Below are 10,764 nucleotides of genomic sequence, written 5' to 3' on the forward strand. Positions count from 1 at the left end.
AATCTATCTATATTCTGCTGTATTCTCTGACAGTCCCCTTCACTATCTGCTACTCCACCAATCTTAGTGTCGTCTGACAGCTTGCTAATCAGACCACCTATACTTTCCTCCAAATCATTTATGTATATCACAAACAACAGTGGTCCCAGCACGGATCCCTGTGGAACACCACTGGTCACACGTCTCCATTTTGAGAAACTCCCTTCCACTGCTACTCTCTGTCTCCTGTTGCCCAGCCAGTTCTTTATCCATCTAGCTAGTACACCCTGGACCCCATGTGACTTCACTTTCTCCATCAGCCTACAATGGGGAACCTTATCAAACGCCTTACTGAAGTCCATGTATATGACATCTACAGCCCTTCCCTCATCAATCAACTTTGTCACTTCCTCAAAGAATTCTATTAAGTTGGTAAGATATGACCTTCCCTGCACAAAACCATGTTGCCTATCACTGATGAGCCAATTTTCTTCCAAATGGGAATAGATCCTATCCCGCAGTATCTTCTCCAGCAGCTTCCCTACCACTGACGTCAGGCTCACCGGTCTATAATTACCTGGATTTTCCCTGCTACCCTTCTTAAACAAGGGGACAACATTAGCAATTCTCCAGTCCTCCGGTACCTCACCCGTGTTTAAGGATGCTGCGAAGATATCTGTTAAGGCCCCAGCTATTTCCTCTCTCGCTTCCCTCAGTAACCTGGGATAGATCCCATCCGGACCTGGGGACTTGTCCACCTTAATGCCTTTTAGAATACCCAACACTTCCTCCCTCCTTATGCCGACTTGACCTAGAGTAATCAAACATCTGTTCCTAACCTCAACATCCGTCATGTCCCTCTCCTCGGTGAATACCGATGCAAAGTACTCGTTTAAAATCTCACCCATTTTCTCTGACTCCACGCATAATTTTCCTCCTTTGTCCTTGAGTGGGCCAATCCTTTCTCTAGTTACCCTCTTGCTCCTTATATATGAATAAAAGGCTTTGGGATTTTCCTTAACCCTGTTTGCTGAAGATATTTCATGACCCCTTTTAGCCCTCTTAATTCTTCGTTTCAGATTGGTCCTACATTCCCGATATTCTTTCAAAGCTTCATCTTTCTTCAGCCTCCTAGACCTTATGTATGCTTCCTTTTTCCTCTTAGATAGTCTCACAATTTCACCTGTCAGCCATGGTTCCCTAATCTTGCCATTTCTATCCCTCATTTTCACAGGAACATGTCTCTCCTGCATGCTAATCAACCTCTCTTTAAAAGCCTCCCACATATCACATGTGGATTTACCTTCAAACAGCTGCTCCCAATCTACATTCCCCAGCTCCTGCCGAATTTTGGTATAGTTGGCCTTCCCCCAATTTAGCACTCTTCCTTTAGGACCACTCTTGTCTTTGTCCATGAGTATTCTAAAACTTACGGAATTGTGATCACTATTCCCAAAGTAGTCCCCTACTGAAACTTCAACCACCTGGCCGGGCTCATTCCCCAACACCAGGTCCAGTATGGCCCCTTCCCGAGTTGGACTATTTACATACTGCTCTAGAAAACCCTCCTGGATGCTCCTTACAAATTCTGCTCTATCTAGACCTCTAACACTAAGTGAATCCCAGTCAATGTTGGGAAAATTAAAATCTCCTATCACCACCACCCTGTTGCTCCTACATCTTTCCATAATCTGTTTAAATATTTGTACCTCTATCTCACGCTCGCTGTTGGGAGGCCTGTAGTACAGCCCCAACATTGTTACCGCACCCTTCCTATTTCTGAGTTCTGCCCATATTGCCTCACTGCTCGAGTTCTCCATAGTGCCCTCCTTCAGCACAGCTGTGATATCCTCTTTGACCAGTAATGCAACTCCTCCACCCCTTTTACCTCCCTCTCTATCCCGCCTGAAGCATCGATATCCTGGGATATTTAGTTGCCAATCATGCCCTTCCCTCAACCAAGTCTCAGTAATAGCAATAACATCATACTCCCAGGTACTAATCCAAGCCCTAAGTTCATCTGCCTTACCTACTACACTTCTTACATTAAAACAAATGCACCTCAGACCACCAGTCCCTTTTCGTACATCAACTGCTCCCTGCCTACTCTTTCCCTTAGTCACGCTGACTTCATTATCTAGTTCCTTACAGGCTTTAGTTACTACCTCCTTGCTGTCCACTGACCTCCTCATTTGGTTCCCATCCCCCTGCCACATTAGTTTAAACCCTCCCCAACAGCGTTAGCAAAAGCACTCCCAAGGACATTGGTTCCAGTCTGGCCCAGATGTAGACCGTCCAATTTGTAATAGTCCCACCTCCCCCAGAACCAGTCCCAATGTCCCAAAAATCTGAACCCCTCCCTCCTGCACCATCTCTCAAGCCACGCATTCATCCTGACTATTCTTTCATTTCTACTCTGACTATCACGTGGCACTGGTAGCAATCCTGAGATTACTACCTCTGAGGTCCTACTTTTTAACTTGGCTCCTAACTCCCTAAATTCTGCTTGTTGGACCTCATCCCGTTTTTACCTATATCATTGGTGCCTATGTGCACAACGACAACTGGCTGTTCACCCTCCCTCTTCAGAATGTTCTGCAGCCGATCTGAGACATCCCTGACCCGTGCACCTGGAAGGCAACGTACCATTCGGGAGTCTCGTTTTCGACCACAGAACCGCCTATCTACTCCCCTTACAATCGAATCCCCTATGATTATAGCCCTTGCACTCTTTTTCCCGCCTTTCCGACCAAGCCTGCTTGGTTGGCACTCCATCCACAAACATTCACTCCCTCCACCACCGGCATACAGTGGCAGCAGTGTGTACTAACTACAAGATGCACTGCAGCAACGCACCAAGGCTCCTTTGACAGCAAATTCCAAACCCACGACCTCTATCACCTCGAAGAACAAGGGCAGCAGAGGCCTGGGAACACCATCACCTGCAAAATTCCCTCCAAGTCACACACCATCCTGACTTGGAACTATATCGCTGTTCCTTCACTGTCGCTGGATCAAAATCCTGGAACTCCCTTCCTAACAGCACTGTGTGTGTACCTACCCCACATGGACTGCAGTAGTTGAAGAAGGCAGCTCACCACCACCTTCTCAAGGACAATTAGAGATGGGCAATATCTGTTGACCTAGCCAGTGATGCCCACATCCCATGAATGAATTTAAAAAAAAGATGACCACCAATGCATCCACTATTTCTAGGGCCACTTCCTGAAGTACTCTGAGATGTAGGTGTTCAAGCCCTCCTTTCTCCTCAAGTTCTGGCAGAGCTGTTTGTGCTATTCTTTCTAACTCTGGATCAGCTTGTTGTGCTGCAATTATAGAAGATCTGTTAAACATCTCATTTGCATTATCTAAATCCCCAAATAAGATTTCAGATACTTTTTATTTGTGGTGCCACTTTTACCTCTGACAATGGAACCTGTTTAGCCATTGTTCAGGTGACTGCACATGCAGGAAATATTCCTGGAACTTGTTCATGTAATTGTTCTGTTTCCCTAACTTCATCTGGTTCCCATGTAATTATAGGAGAAACTGATACTTTTGATCTGGCCAAATCATTTCCGAGGAGTAGATCAATTCCCTCTACTGACAAACTATGGACAACTCCTACAGTTACCATCCCAGATATTAAGTCTCTCTCTAGACGTACTTTATATAAAGGGATGGGTATATACTCCCTGCTAATTCCATTGATTAAAACTTTAGCAGTCAAGGTGCTGTCTGGTGGAAACATTATATCTTTCCCCAGTAAATATGTTTGGGTTGCTCCTGTATCCCTGAGTATAATGATAGGTTTTCCTGCCTCACTTAAAGGATATGGAGTTACTTTTCCCTTTGACAAGAATTCATTTCAGGTATCTTATTCTTAACCTCTACATGCACTTTACTTCTTGTATTGGTTTTACAGCTGCCATTAAAGCTACAGCCTGCTCTGCTGTAATCTGTCAGAGCTGCTTTCTCCGCATTAGCTTTGTATATCCCAACAAGTCCTATGGGTTTACCTCGCAATTTCCAGCATTCTGAATGAAGATGACCCATTTTGTAGCAATGCAAACCTCACTCCTACCCTCAGCACCTTCCTTTCTGGCCTGAGGAGGTGATCCTGGGGCATTCCCAGTAGTCCCTTCTTGTCCCTGGCTACTTTCCTGCCATTCACTCTCCCACTTTGTATCCTTTTTGGGTTTATGGGGGTGACAGACAAAAGGTTTGGTTTATTCACAAGCTCAAAATCATCAGCAATTTCCGCTGTTTGCCCAGCTTTCAAAACTTTCAGTTTATCTGCATGAGTTCTCACTACTGAAGGAATGGAATTTTTAAAATCTTCTAAGAGAATCACTTCTCGAAGGTTCTCATATGTGGTTTCCATCTTTAATGCCCGTATCCAATGGTCAAAATTAATTTGCTTCACCCTCCCAAATTCTACATACGTCTGCCCAGCCAATCTCCATAAGTTACAAAACTTCTGATGGTAAGGTTCAGGGACTAACTCAAACGCAGCGAGAATAGCCTTTTTGCCATCTCAAAATCTACAGAATCCTCTTCAGGAACGTTCCTGGTTGGTGAGGTGACCCAGATTAGAATAATCAGATGCCACTCGAAGTCTCCAGCCTAACTTGACAGTCCATAACGGATAGGTGTTCAAAGCACTTTGGTAGCAGCAGGCATCACACAGTTCTTTCAACAAGGAGTATAGCCACAGGTCTATGTGGATTCTAAAATTGGTAGTTTTTCAGTAGGGAGCGGGGATAAGAAAGGAGGGGGGGGGGTGGCAATTTTGGTCAAGGGAACAATTAGAGCTGTGAGGAGGGATGATATGTTGGAAATCTCATTAAATGAGGCCATATGGATTGAGCTAAGGAACAAAAAAGGGGCAATCACACTGCTGGGAGTGTGCTATAGACCTCCGAACAGTCAGAGGGAGATAAAAGAGCAGATATGTAGGCAAATCTCTGAGAAGTACAGGAACAATAGGGCAGTAATAGTAGAGCATTTTAACTACGCCAATATTAATTGGGATAGTTTTAGCGTGAAAGGAACTGAAGAAGCAGAATTCTTGAGGTGCATTCAGGAGAACTTTTTTGCCCAGTATGTAACAAGTCCAACAAGAGAGAGCGCAGTTTTAGACATAGTTTTAGGAAGTGAAGATGGGCAGGTGGAAGGAGTGGCAGTGGGGGAGCATTTTGGTGGCAGTGATCATAATTCAGTCAGTTATAACATAATTATGGAAATGAACAGAGTTAGAAAAGGAATTAGAGTTCTCAATTGGGGCAAGCCCAATTTTACTAAACTGAGGAGTGATTTCGTGAAAGTGGACTGGAAGCAGCTACTTGAAGGTAAATCAGTGTCACAGCAGTGGGAGGCATTAAAATGGGAGATTCAAGGGGTTCAGAGTAAACATGTTCCCAGAAAGAAAAACTGTGAGGAGGCCAAATCTAGACCCCCATGGATGTCAAGGAGCCGACAGGGTAAGATAAAGCAGAAAAGGAAAGCTTATGTCCGACACTGAGAACTCAATACTACAGAAAGCAACAGGAGTCTAGAAAGTGGAGGGGTGAAATCAAAAAGGAAATTAGGAAATCAAAGAGAGGGCATGAAAGAATATTGGCAAGCAAAATTAAGGTGAACCCAAGGATGTTTTTCAATGCATTAAGAGTAAGAGGATAACTAAGGAGAGAGTAGAGCCCATAAAAGGCCAAAAAGGTAATCCATGTGTAGGAGCGGAAGATATTGGTATGGCTCTTAATGAATACTTTGCATCTGTCTTCACAAAACAGGGGAACGATGCAGATATTGTAGTTAAGGAGGAGGAGTGTGAAGTATTGGATGTGATAAACATAGGGAGAGAGGAAGTATTAATGGGATTAGATCCTTGAAAGTTGATAAATCACCAGGGCCAGATGAAATGTATCCTGGCCTGTTAAAAGAAGCAAGAGAGGAAATAGCAGAGGGTCTGGCCATCATTTTCTAGTCCTCACTAGATACAGGTGTGGTGCCAGAGGATTAGAGAATTGCTAACGTCATACCTCTGTTTATAAATGGAGTGAAGGCCATTCAGTCTAACCTCAGTGGTCGGCAAATTATTTGAATCCAGTACAGCTACAACACTGGCATCTACCCGGCAATGTGGAAAATTACCCAGGTATGTCCTGTACACAAAAAACAGGACAAGTCCAACCCAGCCAGTTACCACCCCATCAGTCTACTCTCAATCATCAGTAAATTGATGGAATGTGTCATCAACAGTGTCATCAAGCGGCACTTGCTTAGCAATAACCTGCACAGTGTTGCTCAGTTTGGGTTCTGCCAGGGCCACTCAGCTCCTGACCTCATTACAGCGTTGGTTCAAAGATGGACAAAAGAGCTGAACTCAAAAGGTGATGTGAAAGTAACTGCCCTTGACATAAAGGCAGCATTTGACCGGGTATGGCATCAAAGAGCACTAGCAAAACTGGAGTCAATGGGAATCAGGGGGAAAACTCTCCACTGGTCAGAGTCATACCTATAACAAAGGAAAATTGTTGTGGTTGTTGGAGGTCAATCATCTCAGCTGCAGGACATCACTGCAGGAGTTCCCTAGGATAAAGTCCTAGGCCCAACCATCTTCAGAAGTTTCATCAATGACTTTCCTTCATCAGGTCATCCTAGACTGGATATTGTGTAACAATTGTGTAACAATTTTGCACAGAGATTATTGAGAGATAGGAGAGAGATTGATGAAAGCTGTTGGTTCAGTACAGAAAGAGTTGGCTTGGTGGGAAATCAAAGGCAGATTTCAACAGGAGCAGGTGGACAGTTGCTCTCAACGTTAGATGTAAAGAAGCTGCTGAGTTTCTCACATGTTGTTGGGGGTGACGGAAGAGGAGGTAAGGGAGAGGGGTTTATAAAGGCAGTTGCTAGTGAAGAAAAGACATGGGATATCTATGCATTCTAGGATGCTCCTGGAGAAATGATCACATAGAGGACAGTGAAGCCGCTTCATGTGGTCGAGCATGAACCAGTTGTGGAGCAGAAATGCCCAAGAGTCCATCTCATGGACTTGGGACAGCAAATATGAGACCAGAACAGGACATTCTATAAGTGGAGGAGACAGTCAAGGTGCCGACAAAGACTGGATGTTTCCCTTACATTTGAATCCATTTTGTCCTCTTGTTGAGGCATTTGTATCTTTTGTAATCAAGTGAGTTTGTTCTTGAAAAAAAAGATAGTTGTCAACCATTTATTCAATGGTGAATTGTAATGTTTGTCAGACATCCTTTCCAGAGGTTATTCTAAGGGTGCTGAATATGTGATTTTGTGTCACTGCTCCTTTATGGGGAATAATTTGATGTCTTTTGATGATGTACGGTTGCTGTAACTCCACAAATCCAGAAGTTAAATTGACATTGGGATATTTCATGCTATACCATTTCATTACCTGTATTAATATTAATCTTTAATATTCTGGTAATTATACTTCATTATCCAAAATCTTATCAAAGATAATCAGTCATCTTATTATCCTTCACCTTCACACACAGTTTTCAGGAATATAAAAGCAAGTGACTTACAAACCTATAAGCCCTGCTCCAGATCGATGTTCATTACTTGTTATTGACACAATTTCCCATTCAGTGTAAACAAATATTTCACCCCATTCTTCAGCTCCTCTCTGAATTTCCTCTGTGTCAGTCCATAGATACAAGTGTTTGTGCAGGAACTGAGAATCTGCAGCATAAACCCAACTTGTTGGACGATATATATTGGGTTACTGTAATATTTGTTGGTATAATTAAAGTTTATTACTGGCCAGTTTAGCGAATGAACAACATACGTCATCCACAATAGAATGAAATTTGCAGAAATAGTGAAAAGCAAAATCATGGATTTCCTCCGATTCTTTACCTCTGGATCATTCTGATTCTCACCGTTACTCCGGAGTCCCCTGCGAACTCTATTTGCCATTATAATGTGTCTGACAGTGAAAGCATTGAACAAAAGAATTAACAGGATTGGTAATAGAGGGCTTAAGATGATGTTGATACATGCGTAAACCCTCCACAAGGGAGAGGTGAGATAATCAGCTGTAGGAATGCAATACCAAGGCACGTTGTCAATTATAAATGCAGGTTCACCTGAATAGTAAAAGGGAATACTCCACAGACAGTTCACCACAAACACGGTGGCGATAACCACTGTTGCTGTTTTCTCGGTGTTATATTTTGATTGTAGCTTCTGACAGCAAATTGTTACAAAGCGATCAAAAGTGAAGGCAACAGTAAACCAGACAGAACAGTCTAAAGCTATAACATACGCGACAAGGTTTACCATGCACACAGGAGTTATAAATAGGAAGCTAATTGGAAAGTACATGATATTAATCCGCTGTAATATCACATGGATTATATCCACCATTAGATCCGCCATTGCCATGGCCACCAGGTAACGAGTGATACATTTGGAGAGACCGCACTTGCCTCGAGACAAAATCACAATTGCCACCAAGTTAACTATAAGAAACAGAACACATAAAATTTACCTCAACACTGTCCCAAAACATTTTTTGAAGAATTATTTAAATTCAAATAAGACATAATGTAAATATGAGATTTCCAATTCCGAATTAAATGTCATAGTTAATTTAAAGAAATGTTTTATTTGTAGCAGCGAAATCTGTGGTAAAAGAAGATATGGGAAAATTAAAAACAGTTTTTGACTTCAGATAGAGAAAAAAATGCAGTAGTAAAGACAAAACTACTGAAGATTTTTCTGGAGAATTCTGGTACCCAAAACACAAGTGTCTCTAAAAGCAAGAAACTGCACTTCAAACTTGGCTTTGTTGGGTTCTGAACACGCTACCTTCGACAACAACACTTCTGATATGTCTTCCTTTTTCCTCAACTGAGGATCCCGCACCCCCCCCCCCCCCACCTTCTGTGGTTGACAGGGCCCTCAACTGTGTCCGACCCATTTCCTGCACCTCTACCCTCACCCCTTCCCCTCCCTCCCAGATCCACAAGACGGTTCCCCTTGTCCTCACTTTCCACCTCACCAGCCTCCATATCCAAAGGATCATCCTCTGGCCTTTCTGCCACCTCCAGCGTGATGCCACCACCAAACACATCTTCCCCTCCCCTCCCCTGTCAGCATTCCGAAGGGATTGTTCCCTCCGCGACACCCTGGTCCACTCCTTCATCACCCCCAACACCTCGTCTCCTTCCAAGTAAAGCAGTGATTTACTTGTACTTCCTTCAATTTAGTATACTGCATTTGCTGCTCATTATGTGGTCCTCTTTACATTGGTGAGACCAAATGCAGATTGGGTGACTACTTTGAGGAGTACCTCAACTCAGTCTGCAAGCATGACCCCAAGCTTTTGGTTGCTTGCCATTGTAATTCACCACCCTGCTCTCATGTGCACATTTCTGTCCTTTACCTGCTGCAGTGTTCTAGTGAACATCAATGCAAGCTCAAGGAACAGCACCTCAACTTCCAATAAGGCACATCTATTTCATTTAATCTCTCTTGTCCTCTGCTCTAGCATAAACATTCCCTTTTGTTCTTCGTCCCCCCTCCCACCTTTGCACTTGCTCAAAGGTTAAACATTTTTAACCTTTGCCAGTTCTGATGAAAGGTCATAGAGCTGAAATGTTAACTTTGTTTCTCTCACCACAGATGCTGCCAGACCTGCTGAGTATTTCCAGCATTTTCTGTTTTTATTTCAGATTTCCCACATTCTGCAGTATTTTGCGTTTATTATTCTGGAGAATGCACTCTCACCCTGTTGGTTCACAGTCTGAACAACATGGAGGGTACATTGTTGACCTGTTGGATTATTATCTGTAGAACATAGAGAGTGCACGGTCACCCTGTTGGAGTATGGTCTGCACAACATGGGGACCGCACTCTCGCTCTGTTGGGTTATGGTCTGTACAACATGGGGAGTGAACTTTTGCCCTCTTTTTAAACATTGGCTGGGCGAAGTGTAGATGGAAAATGCTGGTGGAGTGGGTCGTGCACCAGTAACAGAAATCGTCAGGTGTTCCCTTCCACTTACATTAAGAAACAAAATCGAAGTTGAATACAAATACATACAAACAACAGAAACATCTGCCATATGTCAACATGAAATAAAGTTACAATGCACTAAGTCCTAGAATCCCCATGTTACACGTGTAACCCAATTAATATCAGCACATTTGAAATTGCTAATTTATTTAGTTTCTATTGAAAACATTAAAGGGAATTGATGTTTTACCGTTTTCTGTGGTGAAAATTCAAGAAGTGTTCTAATTTTAATTAAGAAATCACATTCAGAAAACAAGACAATCACTTGGCACTTAACTGACAGCAGAAAACAGCAAAAATATATCAACAGTTACACATCGATATTCAACTTTCACTGTCTTACCAGGAATACTGACGGCTGCAAGAATGGGGTAGTAAATGAGCTCTATCTGGTAAATTACAGGGTATCCCATTTCTTGTGTGAAACACCAATGCAGAGGCTTCTTCAGAGGAGCCCTTATTAATAGCACAGATCAAGCCGCATGGGGACAGTCATCTAGGGAATGTGAGCAGGGATATTAGTTACATTCCACTGAACAAACTGATTTAATGAACTATTTTTAGCTGTGTAATGCAATATAGTCATTAGAGGATCTGGAAAACAAAATAATTTTATATTCCTTAGAAATTTCGTCAAAACATGATTTGCAAATTCTTTTGTTATGAAGTCAGGTGTTGATGTGGATGTACTGTCTCAGGAACAATAGCCCTGGTGTTGATGTA

General features: G+C 42.8%; 1 protein-coding gene across 1 annotated transcript; it reads right to left on the minus strand.

The window, feature by feature from the left end:
- Positions 1-7,584: 7,584 nt before the first annotated feature.
- LOC137347536 (probable G-protein coupled receptor 139) lies at positions 7,585-10,454 on the minus strand. Its single transcript, XM_068011993.1, has 2 exons — positions 10,385-10,454; positions 7,585-8,483 (listed from the first exon to the last, which is right to left on the minus strand). The coding sequence occupies exons 1-2, from the start codon at positions 10,452-10,454 to the stop codon at positions 7,585-7,587; spliced, it is 969 nt and encodes a 322-aa protein (XP_067868094.1).
- Positions 10,455-10,764: the final 310 nt, after the last annotated feature.

This window comes from Heterodontus francisci, chromosome 32 (genome assembly GCF_036365525.1).
Source record: "Heterodontus francisci isolate sHetFra1 chromosome 32, sHetFra1.hap1, whole genome shotgun sequence".
Taxonomy (NCBI): Eukaryota; Metazoa; Chordata; class Chondrichthyes; order Heterodontiformes; family Heterodontidae; genus Heterodontus; species Heterodontus francisci.